At 35.0% G+C, this 23,325-nt stretch overlaps 1 protein-coding gene across 1 annotated transcript in view; it reads right to left on the reverse strand.

Moving 5' to 3' along the window:
• The window catches only part of LRP1B (LDL receptor related protein 1B), a 1,140,323-nt gene that overhangs the window by 765,316 nt on the left and 351,682 nt on the right, over window positions 1-23,325 (reverse strand). Inside the window, exon 3 of the mRNA XM_063429375.1 lies at window positions 9,627-9,764. Within this exon, the coding sequence (XP_063285445.1) occupies window positions 9,627-9,764 (138 nt within the window). The remainder of the gene's footprint in view (window positions 1-9,626; window positions 9,765-23,325) is intronic.

Here is a 23,325-nt window from a genome sequence, read left to right on the forward strand (position 1 = left end):
ATGAAACTTTCAAAAATACATAGGATAAATTATAATCTTAGAAAATATCACTGATAGGCAAGGTTTGAGCAAATGTCTTTGTTAGGTCTTTTATCAATTTTGCTAGAACAGCCAAATATATATCTTTCCATCTGCCACTCCATATACCCCCTGAATGTACCATTCTACATTATGTTTGCTATATAAAAATAATTTGACACATGTTATCACCAGACAGATGAACAACTGAACATGGTGATAATGTGGTTCAACCAAAGTGGACTAATTGCTTGGGAGCAACTTAGAGGAGAATCTTTTGAATATATAACACCTTAGTACATATTCTTTCTGACTTAGAGCATAACCCATAACTATGTTATATAGGAACATTATAGTCACTAAAACAACTTTAGCTTAATGAAGCAGTTTTGGTGTATAGATATTGCCGCTGCAGTCTCACTGCTCAATTCTCTGCCATTTAGCAGTTAAAGCACCGTGGAATCTGTTGGCGCTTTATTAGTAATACTAGTAATAAATAAATAAATAAAGATGGTTTTGTTCATACAGCCCTAGTCACACCTCCCTGCATGTGACGTGTACTGCCTTTCTATAAACTTCCTGTATAGAGTCATCTAATGTTTACACTTCCATCATTGCAAATTCAGTTTAATTTAGAATTTTGTATCTCTTGCTCTTTTAGTAGCTTGCTAGACCCTTCAGAAACCTACAATAAAATTTGGTTTTTTTTTGCATTTTTCACACACAAACAAATATGAAAGCTAATTTTGGCCAGTATTTGTGACTAAGTGGCTACTAAAAAAGAATGGACATTTGTAATGCCTTGGGTTGTCTACTTTTGCAAATGGTATTCTATCATGGGGTAATTCTCATTCCTGAGCTACCATTTGGACTCAAAGGCAACATAACCAGTCTGGCAAATTTCAATGTGTATAAAGTGAAAAATTTAACATGATCTATTTGACCCTTTCCAAAACACCATAAAACCTATACAAGGTACTGTTTTACTCGTGAGAACAAGCTGAATACAAATATGTGTACTTCATTGCAGTAACAGTTAACAGTATTATGACATTCACAGTTAAAATGCCATGCAGAACTAAAAAATTTACAACATTTCTCAATTTCTCAAATTGTTTTACATTTATTTCATATTAAATTATGTTTCATATATAAATATTTGATATGAAATGAAAGCCCTGTTTCTCCTGAACAAAATTATATATATTAAGTGTGGGTGCATTTAATATGAAAGAGGTAAATTACAGCTAAACACAAGCACCGCAGAAATGTAAAAACAGCCTTCGTTCTTAAGGATAAGAAAAATAAAAATGGTCTGGTCACTAAGGGGTTAAATCAGCATATAAGTTGCTTTGTCTACCTAATGAATAGGAATCACCATCGCTAAATCTATACATCTCTATGAGAGTTTTTTTTAACTTGTCTGGAGAGTTTTCTATGCCAGCATAATTGATTCAGTACAGAAACTAGTAAATGCCCCTTTTACGTACATTTTTCAACTTTTAAGGTAGACCTCTAATATATCAAGTCCTAAGAATCCAAAAGCGAAGATATAAAGAATATGAAACGAGTGCTATATTATGTATGTTGGGTATACAACCACCAAAGTTCATGAGTTCATGGTGCTTATAAGAACAGACGCCATCAAAGCACTAGCCTACCATTAATGGGGTGGGGGAGAGGAGAGACCACTAAGGGACATGGGAGGAGAGACACTAAGGGATGGGGGAGCACCAAGGGACATGGGGGGTAGGAGAGAGCTCTAAGGGACGGGAGGGGAGCGCACTAAGGGAAAGGGGGCGGGTAGATCACTAAGGGAAAGGGGAGATCACTAAGGGACAGTGGGGCAGGGAAGAGCACAAATGGACAGTAGGGAAGAGCTCTAAGGGACAAGAGGGGAGAGAGGCTAAGGAAGGAGGGAAAGAGAAGCACAAAGGGGCTGGTAGGAATCAGCCCCTATCCAACCCCACAAACACTCTATTTCACACAACACACAATGCATCCCTATACATAAACAGAAACACACAATGCATCCCTACACACACCGAAACACACCATGCTTCCCTTACACACAGAGAAACACACAACGCATCTATTACACACAGAAACACACAATGCATTCCTTACACACACTCAATGCACCCTTTACACAGACTCAATGCAGCCTTTACAGACCCACACATTGCATCCCTTACATACACAGAAACACACCTTGCATACCTTACACATACAAACACAGATTCACACAATGCATTCAGAAACACATAATACAACCCTTACACACAAACACACACTGCTTTCTATCCCTTACACAAAAACACACTGCATCCACTACACACACACTGCATCACCTACACAAACTGGTATCCCTAGGGCGGCAAAAATCATTGCACTGACTCTGGTGACCAGCCATGGCGAATCCAGAGTCAGAGGAGAAAGGGTAGACTAAAGGACATGAGGGAAATAAGTGGCTCCCATGCTCTCTGCTCATCAGTTAGATTGTGTTTTCTATGTCTCTATTGAAAATTTGAATATTTCCTATGTATGCAACCACATTCCAATCAAAAAGGTGACTCTCTGCTACATTACATGGAAGGGTGAAGCGTACACTTCTTTCTTGGTACAATTCCTTATATGTATCATTTCAAACTAGGCTAGCACTCTATTAGCTGTTTTTTTTAGGACTAAATTATGTTGGACCTGTACAACCTGCAAATATGTTTTACAAGTGTTCCGTGGGCTTTAAAGTTTCCAAATTTGGTTGTTTCTGTAATCATTTTATTTAATACAAAAAACTTTTGCCATTTATATTAGCTGGTTCCTTTCCAGTAATTAGAGACTTCGGTGGTCATTTAGTCATTTGAGATTCTACTCCAGTAAAAACGTTAAAGGAATACTCCACTGCCAATTTTTAAATTTTTTACAAATCTGAAGATAAACCCCGAAAGAAAACATTTGTGTATTTTTTTCTGCATGTTTTCTTTGGGGTGTATAAAAAAACAGCTTGCAGAAGCTACAGACCTGCTGTCTGCAGCCTTTGCAACCCCTCCCCTTTTTCCTAGGGACAGACTTTCAGTCTGTGCCAGTGAATATTCCAATCAGAGACATCTAATTGAGTATCCTCTGAGATGGAGCCACGATAGCATTAGCGCACAAACTTGCAATCACCGATTTCCTATTATTATCAATAAGCTGTAATAAATTGAAAAGGGGAAAAGCTGGCACATTCTAGCTGTGACTGTGAAGGAAGAGCTAATGGAAGAGGAAGAAAACCTCCCTGGCTCTCTTAGTGAGAGTCAGCGGGGTGTTTCAGCCCCCAATTATAAAAGTGTAGATTTCTACTAAAATCAGCACTTTTATAACCTGTCAAGAAAATAACAGACTACAGATTCATAAAGCACTTCAGAAAGTTCTTTATTTGTGTCAAGCATTTATTTAAGTTTTTTATATTTATATTTTGTTATATCATTGCTAGGGCTGGCTAATATAATTTTGTAAAACACATACATTTTTGGAATAGTATTGACCAAAACAAAACATGTACACAGCGTTTCTTCATCTGATGAAAACAAAAATAATTTGGACAATACTAGTTGGAAAAATTTATGAAAATCTGCTGCTTTGTTGTTTATTTCCCAGCTTGTGTAATTTGGACTTCATTTTGGAGATGACAATTTAGTTCGTAAAAACCCGAGGCAACTAAAAATCAGGGTCCTTTCTGTGCTATGACACATATAGTTTGTTCTTTACTCTTCTCTTTTTATTTGACACGGACAATCTGTATCTACAGAGGTTTGCTAAACTTCAAAGATTTTGAGTGTGTTTGGAATCCTGACCTTCTACTTCAAATAACTTTTGGAACTGTATATTACATGTCACTCCCCCTATGGATAACAAGCTGATCACAGCCTGTCACATAAGATCTTCTGTAAGTCTGTTCTGTAGCACCATAAATTGTTCAATGATTTGAAGACATTGTATCCTCTGCTTGTTCTCCTTATAAATTTCAACCTTAATTTACCCTTTTATCGGCCAAACAGGTTTGCAATGTCTTTCTCAAAACCTGGTTACTCAAAGAGTTAATGCAATAAAGCTTACAAAAAGAACACAACGTAACCTTTTTGAATAGTAGACTGCTCAATCACAGGCCATTTATAAAAAAAATCCACAAATAACATTAACTAAAATACCACAGTAAGTAAATTAACCCTGTGTAAATTTACCAAATAGGTCTATAAAGTGATTCAATATTGAGATAGTAGCTTATACAACCCAGCCATCAATATTAATGTGGCAAATTAGTACCCATCAAATCATCTTATAGCTTTTTAAATCACATTTAATTTTATGTTTTCATTAAAATAGTTTTGTTTCTAACTTATATTTGAAGTATAATCCCTTCACGGTCTTAGGATGTGTTATTATGTCCTAACAAGACTGTTTTTTAATGCCGTGAGACATATAGTCACATTTCTAAAGTTAAATCCCTGCTCACAATAGGTATCAATTCATACCTGGTGCTCCCCTCTGTTAGCTGACACCATGCCATTTTTAGTGCTTCCAGACTAACAGATGAGCAGCCATGTAAATGGAGATTTAAATCACCATTTATGGCAAAGTGATGTGAGATGGGTTAAATCCCTGCTCACAGCAGGAGACCCAAATTTCACTTATACCTGGGGCTCTCCTCTGTCATGGGTGCTATTTTAGTAGCCCCAGACTGACAGATGTGTTAACTTTGAGCACTGCATACAGCTATATAAATGGGAATTTAAATATCCCACTTGAAAGTTTAGTATAAGCAGGTTTAAATACCTGCTCACAACAGGTGTCTCATGGATCAATCAATTTTGGGGCTCCCCTCTGTCAGACCAGTCTCCCTGCATGCCCTTTGCTGACTGGGATTGGAAGAGGCAACATGCTGCATGTAGTCACTTTCTGCTCTATAATTGTTTAAATCATCACTGTCATGCTCAAATGCAATGTTTTTTTTAACCCCCCTCCCGACTCCACTACATCTAATTGTCCACATAGTCACCCCCAAATGCCTGCAAGCCCCCCATCTTACCTATGTTTGCATCTTTATTTCCCCTCATGGTCATTTAGGCCCCCACCCACCACTCATGGGTGAGGGCCGGGGTAGGGAAATAAGTCCCCCCCTAGTTGGTCTTTGAGACTTTTGGTACATAGCTCCCTAATATCATGGGAATTATGGAGCTATTTACTAAGCAGGTGCAAGATGCAGCCACAGCACTGACAAGATCGGAATTTAATTCATTCAAATGAAATTCATATCCGAGCAAAGTCCCAAATTGCGTCCTTACACGAATGGAGAAAGTGTTCTCATTCTGTTAAGACGAAATTCAGTAGTTTTGCCGGCATTCTGTCTAAAATAACAGGACGTTCGGGAATACTGACAGGAAGCATCACAAGATCATGGAGGAAAGGTAAGAATTGTGGGAACATTTCTCTGACCACACTTTGCTCCTCCTATGGTCATAGCTGGTTAGGTTTAGGAAACCTCCATAAGACAAATAGTCCCTACTTTGTCCTATGTTTTAAAGAAAACTAGAGCAGACAGAAAGAAATGAAGAACAGTTCCTGACAGAGGGAGAGAAACGGAATTGATTGAGGAAAGGTAAACATAGAAACATAGAAACATAGAATGTGACGTCAGATAAGAACCATTTGGCCCATCTAGTCTGCCCAATTTTCTAAATACTTTTATTAGTCCCTGGCCTTATCTTATAGTTAGGATAGCCTTATGCCTATCCCACGCATGCTTAAACTCCTTTACTGTGTTAACCTCTACCACTTCAGCTGGAATGCTATTCCATGCATCCACTACCCTCTCAGTAAAGTAATACTTCCTGATATTATTTTTAAACCTTTGTCCCTCTAATTTAAGACTATGTCCTCTTGTTGTGGTAGTTTTTCTTCTTATAAATATAGTCTCCTCCTTTACTGTGTTGATACCCTTTATGTATTTAAATGTTTCTATCATATCCCCCTGTCTCGTCTTTCCTCCAAGCTATAAGCTATGTTAAGAACCCTTAACCTTTACTTGTAAGTTTTATCCTGCAATCCATGAACCAGTTTAGTAGCCCTTCTCTGAACTCTCTCTAAGGTATCAATATCCTTCTGAAGATACGGTCTCCAGTACTGCGTACAATACTCCAAGTGAGGTCTCACCAGTGTTCTGTACAATGGCATGAGCACTTCCCTCTTTCTACTGCTAATACCTCTCCCTATACAACCAAACATTCTGCTAGCATTTCCTGCTGCTCTATTGCATTGTCTGCCTACCTTTAAGTCATCAGAAATAATCACACCTAAATCCCTTTCCTTAGATGTTGAGGTTAGGACTCTATCAAATATTCTGTACTCTGCCCTTTGGTTTTTACGTCCAAGATGCATTATCTTGCACTTATCCACATTAAATGTCAGTTGCCACAACTCTGACCATTTTACTAGTTTACCTAAATCATTTGCCATTTGGCGTATTCCTCCTGGAACATCAACCCTGTTAAATATCTTAGTATCATCAGAAAAAAGTAAGTTCGGCATGACTTTAACTATGAAAGCCATCTGCTGATATCAGTACTGATACTAGCAGAGGGTATTCCTTAGTGTTAGCAGTAGGGTACAGGTTATGGATCATTTTAGGGTAAGTGTTGGGGTAGGGTTATGATGAGGCGAAGGGCTAGTGTAGGTTAATGTAATACTTGGTTAAGGTTAATGCTGTTTTAGTTTTGGGGATAGGGAGGCTTAGGGATAATTAGTTAGTTTATGGTTAGTAAAAGGTTAAAGTATAAGGTTAGGGGTAAGGTTACGGTTATAGTTAGTTTAAGCCTAGTATTAGAGGTCAGGTTGGCATAGCTTTGGGGAAATGGTATAGGGTTAACGTTAATTATCAAACCTTAACTTAGGCACACAAGGCATCTAACAATCAGGACTGATGCACTGATCAACCACAACATTAAAACCACTTACTGGTGAAGTGAATAACATTGATTATATAGTTACAATGGCACCTGTGAAGAGGATGTATATATTAGGCAGCAAATTACCAGTTAGTTCTAGAATGTAATGTTTTGGAAGCAGGAAAAATGTATGTATATGCATTGTTATGGAAGGAGATAATTATTTGCTCTCCCCTCTCTTTTCTTCTGTACTCTTTCCCTTAGTTTATTTTTCCCATATTGTTTGCTTTGTTATATCTTGTAAAATGTGTAATGAAAACTATGAAAAGAAATCTTATCAACGAATGGTCCTTTTATGTCAATTTTGGTAGCGATTTTCCCATGTGCAGGAATGTTTGGGGCTGAGAACATTCACTAACAATACATTATACTGGTACATTCTTCAATATTTGTTTTATCTATTTCGTACAGTAACAATTCTGTAAAATTCATTTCTTTAAAATTTCATAATTCCTGCATCACAAATTAACATAATGAATCAACGTATGAGCTACCGTTCGCTCATGTTCATAATGTTTTAAAATATATAAATCTGAGTGGCTGGAAAAGCTGCAAAAGGTTCTGTTCATGCAGTGTGTTTACATTTATATGTAAAATGACAGACAATGAGTGGAGTTCAATACTTGGCAGGAAAGTGTGGAAAAAGAAAAATCTTCTTCTTGACAGGTAAATGACTATTGGATGAATCTTTGGACCAGTGGTGAAATGTACTTTCTGCTAATCGTAGCTGATGACCTGATGCTAACTGCACTGCTCACAGAATAAGAAGTCCCTTTGCAAGCTAATTGTATTGATCCTGGATATATTCGGTAAAAAGCAATCATGGTGTGTGCCTTTTAATTCAATTCTGATACGACAAATCTGTTCTTCTATTTCAGGTGCTAGACCTTCAACCATTTGTTTCAGTTTTCTTATTTTCTGCACATTTCACAGATTAGTTTTATGTTTTCAATCCCAATAACACATATCACATGTCAATTTTATCTTGAGCATAACAAAAGCTAAAATGTGATTTGCAGGATTCCTTTGCAAAGAAATGCATCTTAACCCATTCGGTTATAACACAATAAAACAGTTTTAGCAGCAAAAAAGCTGGAAACATTCAAAACAAAACTATAACAAGACACCAAACACTGGATATTCCTTATGATGACATTATACACATTACTTGGCAACTGGCAAACATCATGGGAGAAAGACTTTCATGGTACAACAATTCGCACGGTTGGCTTTGATAACATGTGGAACCTGATATTGTCTTGCTGTCAGCCATCGTGCTACTATTAGCCATTTTATGGACTCTAACTATGGAGTTAAAAATTATTATTATTTTTTTTTAACTATGCTGGACAATTTTTTAATAATGCTTTTTCCCTCTTTGCAGAGTTAGCCAGAGAGAGATAAAGAAAGTGTTAGCAGAACCAGGGAGACGTGAAGGTTGGAGTAAAGGATGTGTAGATCTGCATATTTTTTCTCTTGAAAAGCATGTTTACCATACACGAGACCTGCGTGTCTCACCGTTTAACCACCTGCATTAAAAGATTTTTTTTTACATTTCCTAAATGGTAAGCTGAGTACGTTGGGTCTATAGTAGTGGTCATAGGAGGGGAGGGGGCACTAAAGAATGAGCAGATAATGTTAACTTTGGCATTGCATAGTTCAAAAATTCTAGAATAGACCTAAAGGAGTTACATCTCTTTGTTCAGTTGCCGGTTCTTGTGCAGAGACACATTTTTAGGAGTGAATTTGTAACTTTTAATAGTAGCTTAAACTTGAATTGTTCCTCATTCCCATGTATAATAACCCTTGCTTTTATTTCCATGTTACACTTTGCTTGTGAAATTCCAACACAATCAATATGAGTATTTCATAAAGATTCTATTTTTATTAAACACTAATTTTGCAGGGAGGTGGAAGAGAGGTTAACAGCGTCACTTTAACTGTTATCACTGTATTGACAATTGTTGGTTCTTAAAGGATTATTGCACTGAGAAACAAGTATGCACAATGCAAATATCTTTATTAACACTAATTACACTGTGGGATGCAATTTTTTTTCTTTAAATAAACAATATATTTTCCTACCCCCTTGTAATTTCTTCCTTTTAGAATTTTATGCTTGTTCATGGCGGTATTTGCAGGCAAACAGTTAAGTATTTCTGAATATTACTATGAGAATTGTTAAATTAATAAAAACTACAATAAAAAAATGATGCAATCTAGAAAGATTTAAAAAATAATTTCATGGAGTTGCTATTGTATCGTGTCTCTATGCACAAAAATTTGCTTTTGCTATGCCTAACAATAAATACAAAATCAAGAATGCTGACACAGTTTGATCCTTTCTGGCATTGCGCATCTTCCCTTTGACTTCATAGAATTCCGCATGGAGCAGAAAAGCCTGCAATTTTGTGTGATATGCCTCTATTTATAATTATGATATCAGTTCCTGAAGCACCTGTAAATGACTTGAATCCAAGTATCTTCAGACATTTGTAACAATGGATGGTAAATTAGGAACAAAGGCAAAAGGCTTGTTAGCCTGCGGGTCTCGTTGGCATCTTTTGGGTCTAGACCTGTTAATGCTTTGAAAAATCTATATTTCTATCCATATGGTAAACATACCTCGACAATGAACTCCCTCATCATATCCATCTGGGCAGTCGTAAACTCCGTTGCAAAGTCTGGAAAAATGGATGCATGTTTTGGTTCCAATGCAAGTCACGTGATTTGTGGGACAATTGAAGATTATGTTTTGTTGACCTGAAATAGAAGGAAATAAAATTGACTATATGTTATTTAATCATCGTTTAAAAATACAAGGTAAATGTACTATAAAAAATCAACAAATGAATCTCATTTATTGATTTTTGATCTTTTTTTTATAGCAAATAAGTAAAAATGAATTCAACAAGAACAATATTACGGAGAAGTTTACATTAGATTTGTGTTTGGCTGTGAGGGAGGGATAATGAATGTGTTAATGAATGCATCGTGGTATGAAGTAATCACTGAAGAATTATAAAATGCAATAAATTAAATGCTGCAGAGAATCACGAATTTCTAGAACAGCATTTGAATTGCATTGCATTCACAGAATTTCTAGACATTGGGTGTTTAACTATTGATTCCATATAAAAATGCAGTCACACATTGGTAGGTAATTATCAATGTTGTGGGCATGATGCTTAAGTTATATTCAAGAGCTCAGGATGTACAGATAACAATACAGTGTTATATGAGGAATACTAATAAAAATATAAATGATAGACTCAGTGGGGCTAGAAATGGGGTTAGCAGGGGCTGGACACCCCATTAAGTCCTGAAAAGCCCTGGGTCTACATTTGACACTATTTTGTTGTTAGCATAGAGAAACTTGTAATGCCGATCGTGAAATGACACCTCCAATTGTGTTACCTTAATACCCCACATCTGTGGTTAATCGGGCAGCACAGTGGGGAGGAGGTATTGCTGTGGTTGCAGGAGATTAATGCAATGGAGTGAAGAGTTAATACAGCATGGCTCCAGGTTAATACAGCAGGAATGTAATAGTCTAAAATCAGTCAAATATTTGGTTTCAAAGTGTGATTTATAGAACACAGGGTTTAGGATTAGGCTTAGGATATTATGAGGGTTGGTTTTAGGAGGGGCTTAGTCAGTACATGCAAAAAAACATGTAACGTTCTGCGGAAGCCCCTTGTCTTTTTGCCCCCTAGCAATGTCCTTGGATAGACACTGTCCACAGACCTTCCATGGAATGCAGAGAATCTGATAAGAACTCAAACTCTAAGTTGATAAATGTGTTCCTGAGGGAGATGAGAACAAACAATGGGCCAAACCTGAACTTGAATAACAGTAGGATTTTTTGCAATATGTGTTTTTTTATATAGCATTTTAATGCAAACAGCACACATTTGAGCACACATTTAGGTAGTATAGTGGCTAACCATTATTTGATGCAGAGCGCATTTTGTTATTTTACACCCCTGTATTTTTGCACTTATTTTGACTTATTTTCTAAAATAATTTGTAGCTATAGCAGCAGACTACCATGTTAAACATTTTCATGTTTTCTCTTTTTCTTTGAAATTAGTAAAATAAGAAGCAAAATTAGGTACAATTCGATAGTGAAAAGTGTCTGCTCTTTTATATTTTATACCTGTTGATTTCTTGCCAAGAACAACTTATCATTTCATCCTTTTAAGGTCAATGCAGTGAGCAATATTCAGTTGTGTAATAGTTATTTGAAATCAGTAAAATGTACTTGAAAACTAACAAAAGTTAAGTTGTAACTTTCTTGGTTAACAAGTTTAACATGATGTATGTAAATGTTACAATATGTATCATTAACAAGTTTAACATGATCTGTGTAAATATTACAATATGTTTAATGAACAAGTTTAACATGATGTGTGTAAATGTTACAATATGTATAATTAACAAGTTTAACATGATGTGTGTAAATGTTACAATATGTATAATTAACAAGTTTAACATGATGTGTGTAAATGTTACAATATGTATAATTAACAAGTTTAACATGATGTGTGTAAATGTTACAATATGTATAATTAACAAGTTTAACATGATGTGTGTAAATGGTACAATATGTATAATTAACAAGTTTAACATGATGTGTGTAAATGTTACAATATGTATAATTAACAAGTTTAACACGATGTATGTAAATGTTACAATATGTATAATTAACAAGTTTAACATGATGTGTGTAAATGTTACAATATGTATAATTACCAAGTTTAACATGGTGAGTGTAAATGTTACAATATGTATAATTAACAAGTTTAACATGATGTATGTAAATGTTACAATATGTATAATTCACAAGTTTAACATGATGTGTGTAAATGTTACAATATGTATAATTAACAAGTTTAACATGATGTGTGTAAATGTTACAATATGTATAATTAACAAGTTTAACATGATGTGTGTAAATGTTACAATATGTATAATTAACAAGTTTAACATGATGTGTGTAAATGTTACAATATGTATAATTAACAAGTTTAACATGATGTGTGTAAATGGTACAATATGTATAATTAACAAGTTTAACATGATGTGTGTAAATGTTACAATATGTATAATTAACAAGTTTAACACGATGTATGTAAATGTTACAATATGTATAATTAACAAGTTTAACATGATGTGTGTAAATGTTACAATATGTATAATTACCAAGTTTAACATGATGTGTGTAAATGTTACAATATGTATAATTAACAAGTTTAACATGATGTATGTAAATGTTACAATATGTATAATTCACAAGTTTAACATGATGTGTGTAAATGTTACAATATGTATAATTAACAAGTTTAACATGATGTATGTAAATGTTACAATATGTATAATTCACAAGTTTAACATGATGTATGTAAATGTTACAATATGTATAATTCACAAGTTTAACATGATGTGTGTAAATGTTACAATATGTATAATTAACAAGTTTAACATGATGTGTGTAAATGTTACAATATGTATAATTAACAAGTTTAACATGATGTGTGTAAATGGTACAATATGTATAATTAACAAGTTTAACATGATGTGTGTAAATGTTACAATATGTATAATTAACAAGTTTAACACGATGTATGTAAATGTTACAATATGTATAATTAACAAGTTTAACATGATGTGTGTAAATGTTACAATATGTATAATTACCAAGTTTAACATGATGTGTGTAAATGTTACAATATGTATAATTAACAAGTTTAACACGATGTATGTAAATGTTACAATATGTATAATTAACAAGTTTAACATGATGTGTGTAAATGTTACAATATGTATAATTACCAAGTTTAACATGATGTGTGTAAATGTTACAATATGTATAATTAACAAGTTTAACATGATGTATGTAAATGTTACAATATGTATAATTCACAAGTTTAACATGATGTGTGTAAATGTTACAATATGTATAATTAACAAGTTTAACATGATGTATGTAAATGTTACAATATGTATAATTCACAAGTTTAACATGATGTATGTAAATGTTACAATATGTATAATTCACAAGTTTAACATGATGTGTGTAAATGTTACAATATGTATAATTAACAAGTGTAACATGATGTGTGTAAATGTTACAATATGTATAATTAACAAGTTTAACATGATGTGTGTAAATGTTGCAATATGTATAGTTAACAAGTTTAACATGATGTATGTAAATGTTACAATATGTATAATTAACAAGTTTAACATGATGTATGTAAATGTTACAATATGTATAATTAACAAGTTTAACATGATGTATGTAAATGTTACAATATGTACAGTTAACAGGTTTAACATGATGTGTGTAAATGTTACAATATGTATAGTTAACAAGTTTAACATGATGTGTGTAAATGTTACAATATGTATAATTAACAAGTTTAGCATGATGTGTGTAAATGTTACAATATGTATAATTAACAAGTTTAACACGATGTATGTAAATGTTACAATATGTATAATTAACAAGTTTAACATGATGTGTGTAAATGTTACAATATGTATAATTAACAAGTGTAACATGATGTGTGTAAATGTTACAATATGTATAATTAACAAGTTTAACATGATGTGTGTAAATGTTGCAATATGTATAGTTAACAAGTTTAACATGATGTGTGTAAATGTTACAATATGTATAATTAACAAGTTTAGCATGATGTGTGTAAATGTTACAATATGTATAATTAACAAGTTTAACACGATGTATGTAAATGTTACAATATGTATAATTAACAAGTTTAACATGATGTGTGTAAATGTTACAATATGTATAATTAACAAGTTTAACATGATGTGTGTAAATGGTACAATATGTATAATTAACAAGTTTAACATGATGTGTGTAAATGTTACAATATGTATAATTAACAAGTTTAACACGATGTATGTAAATGTTACAATATGTATAATTAACAAGTTTAACATGATGTGTGTAAATGTTACAATATGTATAATTACCAAGTTTAACATGATGTGTGTAAATGTTACAATATGTATAATTAACAAGTTTAACAGGATGTATGTAAATGTTACAATATGTATAATTAACAAGTTTAACATGATGTGTGTAAATGTTACAATATGTATAATTACCAAGTTTAACATGATGTGTGTAAATGTTACAATATGTATAATTAACAAGTTTAACATGATGTATGTAAATGTTACAATATGTATAATTCACAAGTTTAACATGATGTGTGTAAATGTTACAATATGTATAATTAACAAGTATAACATGATGTATGTAAATGTTACAATATGTATAATTCACAAGTTTAACATGATGTATGTAAATGTTACAATATGTATAATTCACAAGTTTAACATGATGTGTGTAAATGTTACAATATGTATAATTAACAAGTGTAACATGATGTGTGTAAATGTTACAATATGTATAATTAACAAGTTTAACATGATGTGTGTAAATGTTGCAATATGTATAGTTAACAAGTTTAACATGATGTATGTAAATGTTACAATATGTATAATTAACAAGTTTAACATGATGTATGTAAATGTTACAATATGTATAATTAACAAGTTTAACATGATGTATGTAAATGTTACAATATGTACAGTTAACAAGTTTAACATGATGTGTGTAAATGTTACAATATGTATAGTTAACAAGTTTAACATGATGTGTGTAAATGTTACAATATGTATAATTAACAAGTTTAGCATGATGTGTGTAAATGTTACAATATGTATAATTAACAAGTTTAACACGATGTATGTAAATGTTACAATATGTATAATTAACAAGTTTAACATGATGTGTGTAAATGTTACAATATGTATAATTAACAAGTGTAACATGATGTGTGTAAATGTTACAATATGTATAATTAACAAGTTTAACATGATGTGTGTAAATGTTGCAATATGTATAGTTAACAAGTTTAACATGATGTATGTAAATGTTACAATATGTATAATTAACAAGTTTAACATGATGTATGTAAATGTTACAATATGTATAATTAACAAGTTTAACATGATGTATGTAAATGTTACAATATGTACAGTTAACAAGTTTAACATGATGTGTGTAAATGTTACAATATGTATAGTTAACAAGTTTAACATGATGTGTGTAAATGTTACAATATGTATAGTTAACAAGTTTAGCATGATGTGTGTAAATGTTACAATATGTATAATTAACAAGTTTAACACGATGTATGTAAATGTTACAATATGTATAATTAACAAGTTTAACATGATGTGTGTAAATGTTACAATATGTATAATTAACAAGTGTAACATGATGTGTGTAAATGTTACAATATGTGTGTGTAAATGTTACAATATGTATAATTAACAAGTTTAACATGATGTATGTACATTTTACAATATGTATAATTAACAAGTTTAACACGATTTATGTAAATGTTACAATATGTATAATTAACAAGTTTAACATGATGTATGTAAATGTTACAATATGTATAATTAACAAGTTTAACATGATGTGTGTAAATGTTACAATATGTATAATTAATGTGAATGTATAACAGTTAGATTTGTGCATACGCAAATTGTGATTCGTCCAAATTTTGGATGATCAGCGATTAGTCTGAAATCCCGAAATCTTTTTATATGTTATTTATTTAATATATATAATATATATATTTGATATATTATAATATATTTATTTTACTGCTTCCCCCTTTATTTTCTTCTTACTTTCTGTGTCTCAAATGGCAAGACAATGCAGGATCACACCTATTTATATTATGTGTATATTTTTTTTTTTTAATTCTTTATTTTTGGTGTGCATAAAGGTTTACAGCATTGCTTGTACAGCCACAACAGCTCTCACAAGCGCACGTTTCAAATAAAAAGGAACAAGTACGTGGGCTGCAAGGAAACTGCACACATTTTTTGTTATGAGCTTTCTTAACATCATGTCTTTAACAAGTTGAACAAAGTTAAAAATAATAATAGATGGTTACATGCTTAAATATTTGTGGGGTATCAGGTTTACGTCAACGATAGTAGGTATACGAATATTATAATGTTTATAATCGTCAGAACCAAGGATATAATAACATGCTACTAGGCTGGTTGTATTAGTTATGCTAACCCAATTGTGCACATTGTTAAGCTACTTATAGAGAGATTGATCATGGTGAAAACATGTAGTTCACATATGTCTGGTATCTCTAAAAAATGTGTTGTCTTGGTAAGTTAAGTGATCAGCGTTTACCTACGCTTAGTTAACTGCGCTAGCGTACAACTCTGGGAGACAGTATGAACGGTTGTAATTAACAGCATGCAGTATTAACTTCAATAGGCTACATTAGCTGACTTTTAAATATGATTAATTCTCTGTCATTCTCTACTCACTTGGGGTAACAATATTTATTCATGAAGTGTACATGTGAAAAGGTATCGATTAAGCAGGACCTTGAGGCATAAGAGTATATATCAGAAGTGGGTTGCGTCTGAATGAGTGGTGTCTGCTAGAGTGTCAGTGAGTAGAGGTATTATCATTATAATTGAACAGTTAAGGTCGCATTGGGAGGACGACCTAGGTCAACATTAAGGTATATGGCATGCGAGTAATGTGCAAGCTAGTTTGCTAGGTAAAAACATATCCTTACTTCAACATCGGTTGTCTGTCTCAGGGAGGTCAGGCTGTTATTCAATTTTGTATCTGCACAGTTTTACGGTAGACTTAGAGTACGCTAACAGAACTTTGTAAAGATGTTTGCGTTAGTATAGGCTAATATAAGTTATGTCTGGCTATGCGAAGGTAACAGGTGTTATCAAGGCTTACTAGGTAGACAGTCATTAACATCGTCAATCTGGCATATGAACTTGAGGAGTGGTAAGGGAAAACTTCACATTTTAAATAAAAATAAACTAAATTAACAATGTGCAGTAAACGATTGTGTACATAGCTAGAGTAGCAAGATGAGAATAATAAAATAGTCGTACCACCGGGCTATAATGAGTAGGCTGCAGCGTAGCATATCCCAAAACTGCCTGAGCAAGGATATCCGACTGGTGTCTCATTTTGTGAAAGGACAAAAAAAAAAAAAAAAAAAAATGCAGGTTAGCTTTACGTTTACAGGCGTAACGTACAAGCCGTATGTCGCTTTTTAAGGCACGGGGGTGAGTGCATGAATTCCTATAGGTTGCTAACGTGACAGTTTGTCAAGTGTGTATGGTAATATTAAGCTAAGTAGGTTACATCTGGCTAAAGAGAGCTATATAGGTAGGTTCATAGATGGGTGAGCTGTATTGACCGAAGAATGCATATTGAGCTGATTCGAGTGCCTGGGGGGGGGGGGGTTATTATGGGAGGGTTAAAAGAGTGATGTCAGGGAGGGATTAATACGTGAACCCCGACTCCTATCATTAGCCCAGAGAGTTGTGCTATACTGCTCTCTTTAAACTGCTGGGCAGCTGGATGTGTGAACGTGGCTACGGAAGCCGGGAAACACATTTAGCCGGCAAGGTTGCACGCTGGTCTCGTTTGTCTGGTTATTTGGGGGGGCCTGGCGGCAATAGCAGGGTGAGAGAATATAGACATATAAACAATAAGTTCAGGTAGTACAAAATTAAACTGAGGATGAAAATGAAAAAATAAAAGTATAAATGAAAATGAACTGGAAGCACATTGTCTACTGAGGCTCACTGTCAATGATTCCCTCCGGGTCTGGTTGCTTCCTGCGCCGCTTCTGCATCTTGTCTGCACGTCTCCTGAGTAAGGCCGGAGTAGTGCCAATGCCAGCCAAGGTGAAAGGGCAGAACCGGTTGAGGACGGAGGTTAATAGGCGAGTGTTCCGAACAATAAACAATATAGTCTCAACAAGGGGAGTGTTGTGTCTTGCCGTGGCTCTCAGGTGTCCGCCGGTTGCCGGTTTACCCGTTGTGCTTTGTAAGCAGTGGAAGACGAAGCTGTGGTGTTTGCTGGTTGAAATGTTCTTATGTTTGTAACATCCCAGTTGTGATAAGGTTTCGGCATCTGGTCGGAGGCGGCTTGTTCCCGTTGCGGTTGCAGGCCTAACGCTGTCAGCACTGATTCCGTTTCCGAGGGGTCGGTTACCCGTGTTGTTGCGCCCTTGTGTGTGAGGATCAGGCTTCTGGGGAATGCCCAGCGATATGGGATCGAATTCTGGCGGAGAACGGTGGTTAAAGGTTTCAGGGCGTTTCTCCATATTAGCGTGGGCCTAGAAAGGTCCTGAAAAAATGTTAGGTCGGCTGTCTCAAAGAGGTGGGATGCCCTCCCCCTCACCGCTGCCATGAAGGTTGCTTGGCCTGATCGTGTCAGGAATTGGAGGATGACATCTCTCGGTGCCTCCGCTGGGGCTTTGGCGGCTCTCGGGATTCGGTAGACCCCTTCTGTCGGGACCGTTTTAGCCTTTTGCGGTGTGAGTATAAAGGAGAGGAGTCGCCCGATGTATGCAGGTAAGTCAGCCTGGGTTATTCTCTCTGGGACCCCCCTTATCTTTATGTTTCGGCTTCTGTGTCGGTCCTCTTCCGCATCCATGCGGGTGGTAAGCTGGATCTGATTGCGGTGCAGCTCTGTGTTTTGAGCCTCCAGTTGTAGGCACCGTGCATTGAGGTCTTTCGAGTCTGCCTCTGTCTTTTTTACTCGCCCTTCCACCGTGTGAATCTCTTCCCGCAGTGTCGCTATGTCCGCCGCGAAGAGGGAGCGGATGTTGCAGAGGAGGGCTTTTATGTCCCCCTTGGTGGAGGGCAATTCATTATCCTCGTCCGAGGATGTGCTGTGTAACCCCCCTGTGCCTGGGAATTCGTCCAGCTCATCTAGGATCTGGTCTCCGGATGAGGCCGAGGCTGTGTCGCCATCTTGAATTGGTGCGGGAACCGTTGCGGCCTTCGCAGGGCGGAGGAGAAAGGCTCCGATATCGTGAGCCCTCGCCGGTTTTGCAGCCCCCTGGTGCTTAGACTTCTTGCCCATCTTCAGGTGACCCAATTCGTCTCCCAGATTAATTAGTTTGGTCTATTAAATAGCGATATTCAAGCTTTTAGCTGCGGAGCTCTGTCGATGCACGTCTGCTTCAGTCGGCTGTTGGCTCCGCCCTCATTATGTGTATATTTTGCAGTACATTGATGTACCAAATGTTTGAGCAATTTTGGTTCCTCTAAATATTTTTTTCCCAAAATCATTACATGGACACAATTTATTCAAACTGAAATGCCCCAAACATTTTTTTTTTTTTTTTTTTTTTTTTTTTTGCATGAATCAGTTTGGATAAGCCAAATGTTTTTACCGTGCCAAAGTTTAATCTCAATAATATTTCCCATGTTTTGTTAGTACCATTGTCTAAGCAGTAGTTAACTAAAGAATATATCTAGGTCAACCTGTAAATTGTGTAGAACTAATGTAGAATCAGCTAACCAAAGTAGTAAACCTGTAGGCTTTTTATATGCCCCAAGACAATGAGTGTTTTATGTTTGTTGTGACCAAGACACTGCTGAATAAGTGGCTTTAAAAAATCATCATGAAAGAGCGAGTATTTTGTGTATAAGAATGTAATTAATTCAAGAAAACGAAACAAACAATTTAGATTGAAAAATATTAACGATAAAACAAAAATTTAAACTGCTGTGGTTTTTCTTATTTAAACTCAAAGAACATTTTAGTCTTTGTTTCTACATAACATACAGTGTGGAAATATTTCTAAGGAGAAAAAAAATATTAAAAGCAAGTTTTACCTAAATAATAATCAGTTCACTGACCCAATCATATGCACAGTAAAAAAAAAAGAATGTAATTGAAATTAGTAAAATCCCTTAATTACCAATACAAGGAAAATCAATCTCCTTGTAAAATGATTTATGACCTATTTATTAGATCAGTAATCTCATTTGGATTACTCTATACACAAAGCTGTATAAGCTATCTCAATGTGATGAATTTTTTGATTATAAATTGTAACAATTTTACCAACAAAAAATATTAACATAAATATATGTATTTACATCTTACAGCAGAAGTGTCACTTTGCTGGGAAATTCGCAATTGAATAAAACATTAAAATTCACTTATAACCCATGCTAACCTTTTTTATGTGATCTATTGTTTTTTTTTAAAATATGTATTGAAGGGTTATTCAGTGATTTAAAGAGGTTATGGCACTTGGAGTCTATAAAGGCATTTTGCTTGCCTTCGCCATCTCCATTACCCAATCTGGAATGAATGTTCTGGGTTAAATAATATTAAATCTATGCCTATTTGGTGTCTGTCGGCAAAATGCATAGCATGCTGACAACAGATGACCAATGGTGACAAGCCACCCCCTCTGTGCTGCCCATTTCCTCTCCTCAGCCCGTTCTTCGGAACACTCCTCCTCCTACAGGGAGAGAGAGTGACATCACAAGAGGAAGTTCAGGACTAGTGGAACATGGGATTGCAGTTAAGGTTTTCCTTTATGGGGGCCATACCAATAATGATGCAAATGAAAATGAGATTATAGTCATTTACAATGATAATTAACAGAGAGCTAAGATTGAGGTGCTCAGTCCAGGAACAGATGTGGGGATGTCTGCATTTGAATTTATTTTATTAGACATCATACTTTTTTTTTCTAAATACAGGATATAGACAAACATAATAGAGTGTAATCTCCTAGACCAAGCATGTTGGCTAACAATGCATTTATTTGTGGCCCATCTGCCCTGGGGCCACTTTGTGTTGTGGCTGTGACCAGCCACAAGACAGGAAAGATATTTCCAGGCTGATTCTAGTTTTCCCTCCCACCGCTGATCGCGTGCTACTTCCCTCCTGCTCGCAGTGCCAGAGGAGCGTCTGGCCTACTTGAGCAGAGAAGAGCAGGTCTGGAACTGGAGCATGGGTGACTCATCTTAAGGTAGGGGCAGAGGGACTTGGGAGACCTTCCTGTGTAGTGTACTAAATTAGGGAGGGGGCAGTGTATTAATTTGAAGTAGGGAGGAGCCAGTGTATTAAATTAGTGGAGGGAGTGGGCAGTGTATTAATTTTAGGGAGGGGGCACTGTATTAAATTGGGGGAGGGAGGGGCCAGTGTATTAGAGTTGTGGGAGGGACAGGCAGTGTATTAGAGTGGTGGGAGGAGGCAGTGTATTAAATTGGGGGAAGAACGGGGGCAGTGTATTAAATTAGAGTACTGGGAGGAGGGACAGTGTATTCAATTATAGTGGAAGAAGGAGGGGCAGTATATTAGATTAAGGGGCAGCATATTAGATTGGGTGGGGGCGCAATGTATTGAATTTGTGGGCAGTGTATTAGAATGGGGAGAGGGAGCAGCGTATTAGATTTGGTCTGCATGGAGGCGCTGAAAGCTCCCCATGGAGATGCTGATTGGCCGCACAGCTTTTTGCCACACATGCACACTAGCCTCCAATGCTTTCCTACAGGAAAGCATTGGATTGGGTGAGATCATCAAGTTTGATTATCTCAGCCAAAGTGAAGAACACACTCATAGGATTTCATAATCATTTGTTTTTTGCAGCATACATTTCAGTCCCTTTCTCAAAATTCTCTTAATATGTCATGGTAGTTGCACTTAAACATTGGTTATATGCAGATGCACGTCTCCTTAAAATAAATTCACTGTTTTCTTTACTTTGAAGCCCTATGAGCGTGAGGACATCCAGTGTCAGTTAGGCACCTTTTTTATACTGTACTTTTCTGAAGTTTTAGTTTTTTTGTGGCCCACATAAACTTGAACCTTGTTTATTTGGCCAGTGTTAGCATTTGAGTTTGACATGCTTGACATGCTTGTCCTAAACTGTAAGATGCTCGTTTGAGCAGAGCTTTCCGTAGCTCTTGTCTCTGTTAATCTTTGTATGTCAATTACTTTGTATGTCAATTATGTCAATTACTTGCTGTCAAATATCCCATTCTATATTTGGAAAGAGCTGTGGAATATGTTGGCATTACATAAATCTAATCTAATTAAATCTAATATGACATAATAGTAAGAATCCTGGAATGTATAAGCTTCAGCAGTAAATTTATGCTACTTTCCGATACAATGAGTCAGACTAGTAAATCTCAAGAAATATAAGTATTTTTTTTCTTGCTTACACAGTTTTTTACAGGCACAAATTAATCGAGTCATTATAAGCGTCTAGTGAATAAGCCAACATATTGCTAAAGATTCAAAATTAATTTCCGATTTTAAGTTATTGTAGCCAAAAGTAGAAAGTTTAATGTTTTTAGTTTGATTACTTTTCCTAAAATTTGAAATGTTCTTTTATTTATCTTTGGAATCTGACAATTTACACTCTAGTGGATATGCGGACGTCCTTTCCCTTTTGCAACATTATTTTCTATTTTATATGTACACCTTGTTTTGTTTTTCTTGTGGGGGGGTTGTAGAAGCTCATGAGCGGGATAAACCCCCAGTAGACAGGGATTCATGACATAAGATCAGACCCCATGGATCCCCATTCAAGAAAGATCCCCATACCTGGTGAGTGAGAGGTATTGTTATTACTGACACTTGCAAATTAAGAGCAAAAACTTTGGGAGTTATAAAAGGTTAATTATTTGTATTTTCTTTTTTTGTTCATGACTTATAATGCATTATAAAAATGCATTAACATAAATGGCAATTTTTTTACATATGTGCTTTCCCTTTAATAAAGAATGGTTATTTTAAAATGTATACCAGATTACTAACATGTTGCAATGACAGGGTTAATTAACAATATAATAATGGTACACATAGATGTTGTTAGGGTTAATTAAAGTGTTTCATATTGACAAGAATTTCGCTTGAGTGACAGATTGCAGGGCTCTTAAATAATAGTCAATTTACAATACATTTGTTTGTATGGGTTATTTTCATTCATGAGCAGTTTTATTCTATTTGGGGGTGGTTATTTATTTATGTATTTATTTTGATATGGAGGGGAGTTACGTTAACTTTGTCAAACAATGTGAAACAAATGTGAATGAAAAAAGTGTTGTCTGATTTATCGTATTTGTGTAATAATACAAAAACTCAAGTTTATTCATGTTTGACCTTTCACTGTCACATTGAAAGTGAGAATGGTATATTTGAGTGAGTGTGTGTGTGTGTGCGTGGATTTGTGCATGTGTGTGCATGCATGTGTATGAGTAGGGAGCAAAAGGACAACTATATCAATAGCATAGCCTTATTTTTGTAAATTAAGTTAAACAACATGTACCCAGCTTCATTACTTTAGTTCAACCCAACCTGAGCATATTATACATTGTTAGTTAAAACAAATATTTTAAAGCAATAAGGTCATTAAAATTCAACTCACAATTTGATTCGCAACCT

This window comes from Pelobates fuscus, chromosome 8 (assembly GCF_036172605.1).
Source record: "Pelobates fuscus isolate aPelFus1 chromosome 8, aPelFus1.pri, whole genome shotgun sequence".
Classification (NCBI taxonomy): domain Eukaryota; kingdom Metazoa; phylum Chordata; class Amphibia; order Anura; family Pelobatidae; genus Pelobates; species Pelobates fuscus.